The 13,492-nt window shown below is 36.5% G+C and overlaps 1 protein-coding gene across 2 annotated transcripts in view; it reads left to right on the top strand.

Moving 5' to 3' along the window:
- The window catches only part of CROCC2 (ciliary rootlet coiled-coil, rootletin family member 2), a 95,997-nt gene that overhangs the window by 12,047 nt on the left and 70,458 nt on the right, over positions 1–13,492 (top strand). For both annotated transcript variants that reach the window (XM_087933148.1, XM_087933149.1), the window contains exons 5-12: positions 1,879–1,962; positions 3,879–3,985; positions 4,567–4,705; positions 7,715–7,821; positions 8,814–9,011; positions 10,561–10,657; positions 10,855–10,944; positions 12,251–12,466. In XM_087933148.1, the coding sequence (XP_087789274.1) occupies positions 1,879–1,962; positions 3,879–3,985; positions 4,567–4,705; positions 7,715–7,821; positions 8,814–9,011; positions 10,561–10,657; positions 10,855–10,944; positions 12,251–12,466 (1,038 nt within the window). The remainder of the gene's footprint in view (positions 1–1,878; positions 1,963–3,878; positions 3,986–4,566; positions 4,706–7,714; positions 7,822–8,813; positions 9,012–10,560; positions 10,658–10,854; positions 10,945–12,250; positions 12,467–13,492) is intronic.

Raw genomic sequence — 13,492 nt, 5'->3', positions numbered from 1 at the left:
GAATTGTGATGATAAAAATTAGTTCTCATAATGAACTTTTAATCAGCATTCCTCATGTTGGTGTAGGAGAAGGAAAATTAGAGCTTGGGGACAGAGTCAAGAGAGGAATTAGTCTGGAGTCGTTAAGTTCAAGTGGTCCAAGTCCAGCCCTCTTGAATCCAGAAAACTCTTATCTATCACCAATTAAGTGCTGATCTTTGGTTGACTAGATTCCTGTGTATAGACATGAATAATAAATAACCTTAACTGAAACTTAACACATTGTCCTGATTCCTTGCATCTGACAGTCTTCAGAATTTGAAGTGCTCTTTAACCTATAAACCATGCCAATGATTTTCAACCTGTGGTCCATGGACCCCTGGGGTGGGGCACGATGTCATCACAGGAGTTCCACAAAAACTTGAAGAAATATTATGATTTAAATGGTTTAAAATTTTAGTTAAGCCTTGGAAAGTCCATGGCCATGGTCCCTGCCCACAAAAGGTATTTAAAGGGGGTCTGTGGTGAAGAAAAAAATTGAAAACCCCTGAATTATGCTATTTCAGAAATTACGATAATGGATATGTAATATGTTTTGTGGACACCAAATTGGGGAAGGATGATTTAAACAAATAATTTGCCAAAGGAATCACACAATCTAGATAGATGTGCGAATAGTAGCTTTCAACTGTCATATGGGTGATTTTTAGGATGTATGCAATAGCTACTATGAGGCAGAAACATATTTTCTATCTAAAAAGTTCTTTTTTAGGCTTTCAGAGAAGAATTAAAGAAACGAGGTACCAGCATTGGCCAGTTTTGTACCAGCCCATTAAACCAAAAGATCAGTTTGGAGTTTATTTGAAAGCAGTTTCCATAGGAATTTACAGGGTTCACACAACATGCTAAAACAAAAACAAAGCCAAAACCCCACCCCCACATTATGACTTAGCAAATCTGAATACTAACTAGATGTTTCGATCTATGAAACCTTCATCTCTGAAAAAAATTTCTGGGGAACAAACAGCCTTCCCAAGTTAATGTTCTTCAGTTGTGTTCAATTAGTTTCCATATGCACAAGACATTTGGCCAAAATCTGTATCCCATAGGATAGAGAGTGAGGAAATATCTTTGAAAAAGACTAATTTCTAATGTTTAGAGGGTTATATCGCTGAAAGTGAAAGTTCTTCCCTATTGCATCTTCTGCTTAATATTCACACTCATTGATTTCCCCCTCCTAAATCTTTACTTTTTAAAATCTATGCTACACATCCAAAAATGTTTTTCTTTTTGACATTTTAAAGGCTTCCCTCCCATAGTATATTCCTTTTCTTCTCCCACTTTAGTTTTGTCAGATTTCTGCTTTTCTTCTTACTTTTAATTTGACCTGGTTTTTATCACAATTTACATTTTATATATTTGTCTTCCCCATCTTCCCCACTCCCCACAAAAACCTACAATATCCCAAATAGATGACTTAGTGACAATCCAGGGAAGATTTCATATAAAGATGAATATATTGTCTCTTAAACTGCCTGAGAAATTAGGGCTGGGCTAACAGATCTGATTTCAAGTCTTGCTGCTGGCCAAGTATGATGGAGCCAGAATGAAAAAAAATATACACTGGATTTGATTGCATTTAAGTGTAAAATTAATTGGAAATTGCAGTTAAAATATATTCATTCCCTATGTATTTCATAATATGCTTTAAAAATTATAATTTTTGGAAAGGGCTGGCTTGACTTGGAATCTCAAGATGCACAACCCTGACCTCCTGGATCAAACTTCTATTTCTTTTACTTTAGTTAAATCATCTTCCCTCAGCTGCTCTGTTCTTTGTTCTTTCTTTTTCTCTTGAATATTCCGATTACCTAAATCCCTTTCTCCATCATGGTATAGGTATTGCAATACAAGAAAAGATGTGGAGAACTGGAACAGGAGTTACTGGAGAAAACCTCTGAGTGTGAGCGTCATAAACAGATGGTCTGTATTTTATATGAGGTTCCCTCCCCCATTAATGATAAAGCATATGGCAGGGGTCCTCAATCCCTGGTCTGCGACACACACATAATGCCATCCCCCCTTCACCCTCCCCCACCCCACTGCCACTGCTGTCACAGCTGCTGGACTGCAGAGCCAGAAAAATTGGGGACCACTGGCATAGGGCACTTAAACTCTTAACATTGTGCATAACCATGTTCTACAACGTCATGTTCAATTCAGTGGAGTGAATGTTTGGAAACTAGCCTAGCCAGCCAAAAATCATATCTGATATACATGTTTGTTGTATAATTCATATCATTTCAAGATTCCCACAGGTTTTATGAATGTCCAGTTGTTTCTTCCAGTAATGTATAGTTTTGATTTTAAAAAGCTAGCCGAGTTCTTTATTGTGAGACAAATCTTTTATTCAACCAGCTAGCAATGATAATTTAAGGCTAAGCCAGTTAACCAAGAAAAAATAAATTTTCTATGCATGTGGGTGATACCCTACAGAAGTCCTCTGGGTGGCTTTCATACAGTTACAATGTATATAAAATAAACTATTAAAACTTTTTAAAAGTGCTGTGCAAATTATAGGCGAAAACCATATTCTTTTAAAAGACAAAATGTATATGGAAGGTTGCATTGTGACCCTGTATTGTTAGCCATTGGAATACTTGTGAAGGTTTCTAAGCTGCTGACATTTGCCAAAAAACATTAATATCTGTAGAAAAAGGCATTGCAGCAGTCAGCAGACAGGCAGAGATTACACAGAACACTCAAATATTCAGTTTTCTACATTTATAAGCTTGGATGTTAATGCAGCAGTTAATTAATAAATAAAAACCTTGTGAAGTCCAAACTTATATTTGTAGTTCTCTGCATACAGTTATCCTAGCAACTCTATATGATATATAGCAGGTACCTGAAAATAACAGCCAAATTAATCTTAGTACTCTCATTGTTCATCGTAGAGGCGCTATCTTGGGTTGTGTATAATAGCTTCCCAAGCTGGTTGTTCTATCTATCTTGGATTTCAAATTCTAGAACTTTTAGCATTTGCTATGATATTTGGAAGTCATCCAGGTTGGAGACAGTTTTTTAAAAAAATTCAGTTAAACAAGTTACAGTGTTTCTGAAACACTGCAAAACTTTACAGAACCTGAACAAAGAAGCATATGGAATTAATAAGCAAGGATGTTTTTACCTCTGTTAAGGCTTCTTTGGTGCTCTGGAAAAATGTATACCTGATTGAGCGTTGTTGTTATTTTGTTTGTGTGTCTTAGTATATTATTATCATTATATGAACTAATTTTAGAATGGCCATGGAATTTTTATACATAAAAATAAAATTTGAAGGAAAGAAATATCTAAATTGTTTGATATCAGGAGCAAATGCACAAAATAAAAAGGTTGTCTAATCTGGATATTAAAATTGTTCAAGCATTAATGGGGATTTGAGTAGATTAAAGGAAAATCTTAAAACTGCAAAAAAAAGACAAAAACAGGATCAAAACATACTGAAAGAGGAAAAGAAAAGAGAAGTAAAAGCATGTGTTATAGAAGTGAGAAATCTGCCTCTTCGTGGGACTTCTAACTATGGTAGCCATTGGAGAACCATATCAGTGAGGTAACATACAGAGTTATGCAAACTGAAGTCTTTTCCTTGACTGATGCAAATTCAACTCAGAACACATTTCATTTCTAGAAATTGCCAGTTGATGGCATTTTATAACATACCTTTTCTCTCAAATCTTGAAGCTCAAATCTTGTAAAGGAAAGTTTCAGGATTTTAAGTAAGCAAATTGTATGGCGTATGATACGTGCAATTGCATACATATCCCAAATCTGCTAATGAATCTTTCTGTACTTTAATTATTGTTATAATTCAGTCTGTCATCTTTTCTTCTTCCTAGCTGCAGACAAGATTAGACTCAACAGAATTACGTTTACGACGCATTGAACATGACAATAATACAGAGTTGGAGAACACTCTCATCCACCTAGAAAAAGAGCAGCAGAGGTAACATTGGTATTTTTCTGGGATGAATTGTTTATTTTATTTGGAAGACTCCAAGTCAGGGAAGGCTAATTAGTTGCTTTAAACTGAAATGTACAACTACAGGCCACTGAAATTTTATGTGACGTTAGCAATATCCTTTTTATGACATATTATTGCAACTACGAGGAAGGCCTTTGAGTTAGATTTGAGAGATCTAGGTCCCATTTCTTGTACTTTAATCCTTCTTACCTACCATTTTTCACACTTACGACCATTGCAGTATCCCCATGGTAATATGATCAAAATTTGGACTCTTGGCAACTAGTTCACATTTATGACAATTGCAGCGCCCTAGGGTCATATGACCATCTTTTGTGAACTTCTGATAAGCAAAGTCAATGGGGAAGCCAGATTCACTTAACAACTGTGTTACTAACTTAACAACTGCAATGATTCACTTCTGTGGCAAGAAAGGACATAAAATGGGACAAAATTTACTTAACAAATGTCTCACTTAGCAACATAAATTCTGGGCTCAATTGTGGTTGTACGTTGTGGATTACCTATAGTACTATTGTGCCTTTTGTTTTGTTTTCCTGTAGGAGTGCTACCCTTTCTCAGATGAACACTTTACTTCAGGAACAGCTGGAAGAGGTGAAATGCTCAAAACAGAGACTAGCTGGGGAGCTAGAGAGGAATGCTACTGATATGCACAGGCTGAGAAGTGAACTAGAACAGAAGGTATCTCTTTGGTACAAAGGCAGGAAGTATTGCTTGATATTTTGGGGGGAATGACTTATTACACTATGACTAGAGATGTATTAGTTCCACGTTACATTATTATAATGCATCAGGGTAATTTGTTTATATTTTTCTTTGTGTGTTTATTTATGTGGTGATTTTAATCAATTTAATATTCAAACTGGGTCAACTGTTTATAATTTCATTTAGTTCCAGGATTCACTCTATATTTTCCTTATCTTATTGTTGCTGTTGGGAAAAAAATCAAGGCACGAGGCATATGGAGTTAATTAAACTAAGCCTTTCTGATACCACTACATCCAGGAGGCAGCTTTCAATTATAGAAGAATATAATATTAACTATAATATTCATACACTTCCATTGCTTTGGGAAATGCTGCATCCTGTATACCCTCTTCTCTAATAATCTCACCCTGCTAACTGAAGCCTTCTGCACTATGTGCAAAATAGGTTTTGGAGGTGGGAGTGATTTGGAATGGTTTAAACAGAGGATTACAAGCATGGTTCTTCCCAATCTAATTCCAATCTGGATTAGGAATTCCTCCTCCACTTTGTTTCAGCTTTAACATGTATTGCATGCCTACTAATTGCATGATTATAATCATACCCGGTTTTGTCCTCATTATTAGTTTGTTGGAAGGGTTGACTTTTCCCTTTCCATGTGTTTCTCTCTTTTTTTGGTGAAATTTTGGAAAGGTTAGTTTATGCTTAGTTAAACTCACTGAATATAGAACTTTTGTTTTAAAAAATGTAGAATAGGCTTTGTCCAACAAATAACTGACTCATCTCTCAAAATGGTAAATAAATTCACAAATGTATTGGAAATATTGTAGTATATGTGAATTTGGTTTAATTCAACAAGTTCAACAATTTTACTATGGATTTGTTTTTATATGTATACAATTTTGTTCAACTATTTAGCACAATATTCCACCCATAGTTTTTATAGATTTATGCAACAAAAGCATATATTTCTGGGTGGGAAAGGCAAAGATGGAGATTGCATATAAAGGGGGAAGACAACTAGTTCCACTGATTTAAAAGAAACTATTATTTATATGTTTGCCAAATTAGACCTAAGACAGAGAAAATATGTAGACAATTGTTATTTCTTCAATGAAAGATACTTTCCTACTTTTTGCATTATATTGCCTACAAGTACTTTGTCTACTATAAAGAAACGCTGTAGTAAAATATTCAGCTTTTATTACCAACTTTTTTGTTGGAACAACGTGTCTATTATTGCGTATATAAGAGTTGTATTATTAGAATTATATTTTTTGGCTCTCTGATTATTTGGCATAGGTTCATAAATCTTACAAGTATCAGATCACAATATGAATCTTTCTATGTGTATATTTTTGGAAAATAAGATTCCTCTTTCTCTTTCCTACACTAACTAGGTTGATGGTAGGATTTGGGTTTTTTACTATATTTAACCCAAAACTGAACTTTACCTTTCTGGACAATAATCTTGGTCATTTTGATTCCATATTAATTTTTGACATTATTTGGAATACTTTAAACCAGATATATTGCTTAGTTCAAGCTCTTATTTGTTCAGCCAGAGAAGATGCTAACCTTACCACGCAGAATGGAGAATTTACAGTTTTGTTACATTTGCAAGATAATGTAGCAGTTTCTCTCTTGGTTTCAAAGTGTACAGGTAGTCCTTGATTTACATCAGTTCATTTAGTGACCATTCAAAGTTAAAATGACACTGAAAAAAAGTGACTTATGATCTTTTTCACACTTACAACAGTTGCAACATCCCCATGGTCACATGATCAAAATTTAGACAGTTGCAGTGTTCCAAGGTCATGTGATCATCTTTTGTGACTTTTTGACAAGCAAATTCAACAGGGAAGCCAGATTTACTTAACAACTTTGTTACTAATTTAACAACTGTAGTGATTCACTTAATAACTGTGACAAGAAAGGTCATAAAATGGGGCAAAGCTCACTTAAATGTCTCACTTAACAACATAAATTTTGGGCTCAATTGTGGTCATAAGTCGAAGACTACCTGTAGCTTATGAGAAGCAAAATGTTACTTAGCACTTATAAGTAATGTATTTTTTCTTACGTTTTTCTTCATTACTTATATCTTTTTCACTTATACTCTTTCAAGATATTAAATATAATTAATGACAAGAAACCAAGTAATGCATTTTTGATGTTGCTTTTTTCCAAAGTTCATAATATTGGTAGTCCACAACTTACTACTGTTCATTTAGTGATCATTCAAATGTACAATGGCACTGAAAATAGTGACATGGCCATTTTTCACACTTTATGACCATTGCAGCATTTCCATGGTCACATGATTTATATTCGGATACTTGATGACTGGTTCATATTTATGACAGTTGCATGTTCAGGGGTCATGTGATCACATTTTACAGTCTTCTGACAAAGTCAATGGGCAAGCCAGGTTCACTTAATAACCATGTTACTAAGGTAACAATGGCAGTGATTCACTTAACAAATGTGGCAACGAAAGTTGTAAAAATGGGGCAAAACTCACATAACAAATTTCTCATTTAGCGACATAAATGTTGTGCTCAATTGTGATCATAAGTCGAGATCACCTGTACTTTACCATGTTCCCCTTTCCAGGAATTTCAGTAAAATGTAGGTAAATAATCAGTAATCCTACTATTTGCCTGTTCTACATTTCCCTGACTTCATAAGACTTACACAGAATTCTGTAGTATTGTAGAAGATTGCTTTAAAAGAGTAATTATTAATAGTATGGATGATCCCTTTGGCCAGGGCTGTCAAACTCATGGCCTGCGGGCCGAATGCATCAAGCTCTGGCCATGCCCACAGCAGGTTTAGCAAAGGGGGGGAAGTCCCGTTAGTCACATGATGCCACCATGAAGACATGAGTTTGACAACCCTGCCTAGCTATTCTCCATCAATAAAATGTTAAAAGTGATGGAATTTACTGTGTGTCAGTCATGTTTTTCCCACTGTTCTTTCCAGAGCTATGATTCCTATCTCAGCAATGAACACAGTGGGATTCTCCTGCTATGGCGTCAAGCAGCCACACTTCGTGGGAACTTCGTAGAGCTTCGCACAACAGTAGAGAGGTGAGCATTATCTAAATTTACCATTGCTATAAGAATGTTTCTCATTGTTCTGCAGAAAACAGGAATGCTCTGAAACATCAGATACCACTGTCCTTATGCCCTTGTAAGAGCCCTATTTTTAAAAAAATTGATGTGGTCAAAATATTATTTCCAAGCATGAAATAATACTTTGGGACTTGATGGTTATCCTCAAATTAGGAAATGGTTATCCTTAAGTCAGGTTATCCTCAATAATAGTGATGCTCAAGTCAGGAAAACTGACAAAAAGTAGCTCTGAATGCTTCAGCACCCCTCATTTGACTAATATAACCAGGGGTGGGATTCAGCCAGTTTGGACCAGTTTGGGCAAACCAGATGTTAAATTTACATCTGGTTTGCCAAACTGGTAGTTGAACTGACCAGCTGGCCCCGCCCTGCCCACCCCGCCCTACCCCTCCCAGGAGTCTCCATGCAGCCTGTTTTGGATGCAGGTAAGTGCAGGGTCCACACAGAGGCTCTGGAAGGGTGAAAAACAACACACCCAGAAATTCTAGAAGTCTGGAAACGGGCCTGTTTCTGGCTTCTGGAGGGCTTCCAGAGCCTGTGGGAGGCTGTTTTTGCTCTCCCAGAGGCCTGAGGGAAACCTCCGGACTCTGGGGAAGGCAAAAAACTCTTGGAAGTTCCAGTAGGCCACACCCACCATGGGTACGCCCACCCAGCTACTGGACAGAGAACCGGTTGTTGGGATTTTTGAATCCTACCCCTGAATATAACTGATATATACCTGGAAATATTAAAATATATAATGTTAGTATTATATATATATAAAATAAAGAACAGATTTCTCAGTACATTGCATCCTGTTAATTTTGCACAAAATAAAACAGCAATTCAAATTATTGACAATTATTGACAATCACTGACATGCCATTTTTGTACCACCTGGAAATGTTAGGTAATTCTATATACAGTAGAATTCTCAGTGAACAAAGATATTTTTCTCTCATTCCCAGGGGACTTGCTGAAGCAGGAACAGACATGGCAAGAGCTTCCCGCCGCCTCCAAACTGCCTGTCTCAATTTGGATTCCAATTTGCGCCTTTCTGAGAATAGCTCTACCTGTTTGCTAGAGAAGCAGCTTCGGGAGAAAGTCCGAGAGATGATTCAGCTACAGAGTTCTTGGGATGGAGAAAAGGCTGTTCTAAACTCCAAGTGAGAAGAATACTACTGTGTCTTTGATTTCTAAATTTCTACAGATTATTAAAGGACAAGAAGATTTAAAAGGCCTGTTGTGGGATAGGCAACCTTTTGAGTCTGGGGACACAGTTGGAATTTTGAGAACACATTACCCTATAAAATGACTGTCTTAGTGAATATAGTTAGTCATAAAACATCTACTTCCCAGACAATAAATTAGCCCTCCAGGATTCCCTTTCTCATCCCTGTTGAATTTTTATGGGACTCAAGGCAACTGTAAATAGATAAGTTAGAGGCTGGAACTTTGAAAGTCACATCCTGATTTCTTGACTTTCTTAACAAAAACAACAAAGATTGTAATGACATCTGAAAGAATAACAGACATAATTAAATACATTTTTTTTATAATAACCATCATATGCATCTTACTTCTATATCAAAGTATAGCTTGTGTGCCAGCAAAATTCCTTTTTCAGGGCTATATTACATACATCTGATTTAGTACAGTTAGATGTATGAAGTTTATATGATAATACCGGTAAATGTACTGTATATGGTATCTTTAAGCAGGAGTGTCAAACTCAATTTCATTGAAGGCTGCATCAGGGTTGTGTTTGATCTCGGGGCCTGCTGGGCGTGGCCAGGGTGGGCATGGCCAGCTCGACATCACTCATGTCAGGGGTGCCTGTGGTGACCCGAACACTCTACCAGCAAAATGGAACTCGGGAGGGCTGCACGCGGTCCTCCCGAGCTCCATTTTTGCTAGCAGAGGGCTGCAGGAAGTCGTCGCAGCCTAAAATAAAGTTCAGGTGGGCCACACAAGGTCCTCCAAGCTCCATTTTCACTGGCAGAGGCACTGTAGGCTGGTCCTTTGCTATTTCCAGGGTGGCCCCATGGGCCAGATCTAAGTACCTCGCAGACCAAATCTGGCCCGTGGGTCTTGAGTTTGACACCCCTGTCTTTAGGCATCTAGTTGAGACAGAAGGCCCAGTGAGGTCAGAAGAGTGGTATAAATAAGCATGCTTATTTACCCTGAGCTTGAGGACACAGGAAACCACACACACACACACACACACACACGGAAGGTCCCCAGGAAACAGCATTATCAAGAGCCTTTCAATATATCAGGCAGAAAGTAAAAAAGTACATGTTGGAATGCTGGTTGAAGGACTGACTCTTTAAGTTTGCACTCCTTAAGAAAGAGGGCAGATGAGGCAACCAGGCCTATGGAGGATATAGGCTATTTTCATTGCCTCCAATCTCTGGTTCCAGAACTTGCTCCTCCTGAGCATTTGTGTCAACAATACAAAGTTTCTTGCTGGATTTGCTTTTTTCTTATCATTCTGTGGTCTGGATTACATAGCATATTGTGATCTAATCACTTTCAGCTCTTTTCTCCAGCCTCTTTAAGCTGATATGTGAATTGGAACTTTTGTTTCTTTATAATGATCTCAAAGATGATCTCAAAGATGATCTCAAAGATATAAATAACATATTCTTTATGAGTTACTGATTAATCCTCCTGACTAATACATCTTCTGTGTCTGGTTTCTTGTCTTAACAGGATTACTGAATTGACCACTTTGGGTGATAAGCTTAAGGAACAGAACACAAAGAAAGACAAGACAATCTCTGCTTTAAAAATGGACATTCAGAAATTGGTACAACCCCCCCCCAACCTCAACCCTACTTTCTGTCATTCTGTCAAACAAAACCCCATCTGTTTTCCACCACAAGCATTCTCAAAAAGGGCCTAATAATCACATTGAGCCACAATACTAGATTGATTTGCCTACTCATGTTTCTCTGTTTTTCCCCCATGTCCATTTCTGAGCAACTGCTTGTCTTTGAACACTAGGAAGCCAGTAAAATTGGAGATCTAGAAGAAATGAAGGATCTGAAAGAAGAAACTGAATCTTTGCAACATACTTTAAAAAATATTACAAAGGTGTGTGAAATATTAAATCACAATGTATTTTGTAGATAAAATAGGTATACCATTTACCTTGGTGTATGGTACATATTTTATGTAAAATATAGAAAACTACATTTTAAAAAATGTAAATAAGATACCATCCATTAGAAAATTATGTAGCACAGACCTCACTGAAATGAATGGAAACTATGAAAGAGTATTCTGCTGTAGAGGATAAGCATTTGGTGGCCAGTATCACACTTTCACAGATTGTGCCCTTGTGTAATAGAATTGAGTTATTTGGTCTGGTTCCTAAAAGCCATCTGTTTTTTTGGCACAAGCTTACTTTCTGGTTCCTAAATCTTAAACCAACAAAATTGACAGCAATTATTTTTTATGAGGAAAAAAAAAGATGGATGTGAACTTTCTACCTGAACATTTCTTTTCATATAAGGAAGGTCCTACTGTATTCCTAAAACTGTTCCTCTGAAATTGCAAGAAAAAATTTCATCCCAACTTTTTGTCACCACTATATAGAGGGTATGGATATTATTTGCCTGTCTTTAAACAAGTTTAAAGAAATGATAGGTTAAATTCCCATCTGATATCTAGTGGTCACCTATGTATGTTTAGTAACAATAGTATTTTTAAATCCCAAATTTCCATGGCCTCAGATTGCACAGGCCACATATCTCTCTTGTCTCACACAAGTTGATATTGAATGAACATCCTTCTTCCTTTAGAGGATGCCCTTGAAACATACTCTATTAAATATCCAATGAGAAGACCCAAACTCACATTGCTCTTTATTTGCAGATGGGTCTCCAACCTTGAGCAATATTCCTTTGCTAGCTATAATAAAATACTCTAGGGCTGCACTAAATTAAGGATCCAAACATCTGTCCTCTTGAGTGCAAAGCAGGGGGCTCTGAAGTACTGATCTGAGATCCCAACATGTTGAATAAACATCAGTCAGGAGGCAAATATTGGAAAACAAGTAGCCACCTACCTCAATATAGTTTCATAGGAAGGTTTTGTACTATATGTTATAATTTTACTGCAGCTATATAAAGCTATACCATAGAGAACAATAGTTCAAAAATACTGGGAAAGTAATGGAATTGTTATCTCAATACACTGTGACCTAAGACCTACTGCCCTTATTTCTGGTTGTTAAATAAAATTATAAATATGTTTGTTGTACTTCACAATGCCATCTGAATTTAACTTAAGAGACTCTGGAATCCAACTCTGACATTCTAGGCAGTACTCATGCACCAGAATCTTTTCAATAACATTCACTTGATTAGGATTTACTTCTTCTGAACTTTCCTTTTAGTTGGCTCTTGCTGAATCAAAGAACATAGAACTTATCTCCAAAGAAAATGCCAAAGCTCTACCAGAAGAAGACACTCTATGGCACACTTATCCCCTAGGCTTTAGCTCACCTCAGCACCAATGGGCAATTCAGTCCCGGATACATTCTCCATCCTGCCAGAATGCAGCAATACAAGCAGTGCAAGCCCTTATCCAAAAGTCACAACAGCGTGAGCAGGTTGGATACACTAGTGTTTTTATTTTATTTATTAAAGTTTTATCTACTTATATGTCATCCAGGTCTGAGCAACTAACATACCTAAATGCAATAATAAGATTAAAATATAATTTAACAAAATAGTACAATATAATTAATTACTTAATAGGCTGAGAAATAAGCCATATCAATTCCTCTTCCATATCAATTCTCAAATGTTCACACAGTCAAGTTTTCATTCATTGAAAAAAGCCAGGAAAAGTGGGGCCCATCTGATCTCTGAGGCAGAATTATTCCAGATAAGGGAAGCAGACAGTCCAGCCCTTGTTCCATGTGAGTTACAACCCCTTGAGATATAGGTCCAGATACAATCAAGTTTAATAATTCATATACATTTCAAATAATATTAAATATATTTATTTAGGAGTTGTGACTTTTATGGAGAATGGGTCAGTTGTGATTTTCCCCAACTTTTAAATGCAATTCCCTGTAACATTTGGCTGCAAAGGCAGTTAAGACAATTTGGAATCAATCTGCAGTGCTGGATGTTGAGAAAGTTGTAAGTGCACTGGAGTAGAAAGATTTTTACTTGGGGAATTCAGAAACACTTATTAATTCCAATATATGTTGATTTATAGTATTTTAGATCTGGGCTAAAATATTTTTCCCAGGTTTTTGTTTTGTTTTTATAAAATTGAGAAATTGGAGATAATATCTGGAAGTTGTAACAAAAGTTTAAGTGAAGATGTTTGTAATTCTGTGGTCTATTTTTCTTCTTTTTTTCCTATAAAAGCACCTAGGCCACCATTCTAAATGGTGGCTTTGTAATACATAGCCAAGTGGCTGACCTTTTATGAATGAAATTAAAATATCCTTTGGAATCAAGTATTATCACTCAGAGCAGCAACTTATCTCCTTTCTATAGTAAAATTTAGAACAAAACATACTGAACAATGTCTAAATATCACACAGACCCTCACAACAAAAAAGTTGTTAGTATTCTTTCCTATTTTGTCTAGGGAATTGGGGGGAGAGTTACTTTGCCCT

Source organism: Pseudonaja textilis, chromosome 4 (genome assembly GCF_049901715.1).
Source record: "Pseudonaja textilis isolate UNSWEBS1 chromosome 4, rPseTex1.2, whole genome shotgun sequence".
Taxonomy (NCBI): domain Eukaryota; kingdom Metazoa; phylum Chordata; class Lepidosauria; order Squamata; family Elapidae; genus Pseudonaja; species Pseudonaja textilis.
The sequence above is the reverse complement of the archived record's forward strand: the minus strand, read 5'-3'. Positions and strand labels throughout refer to the sequence as shown.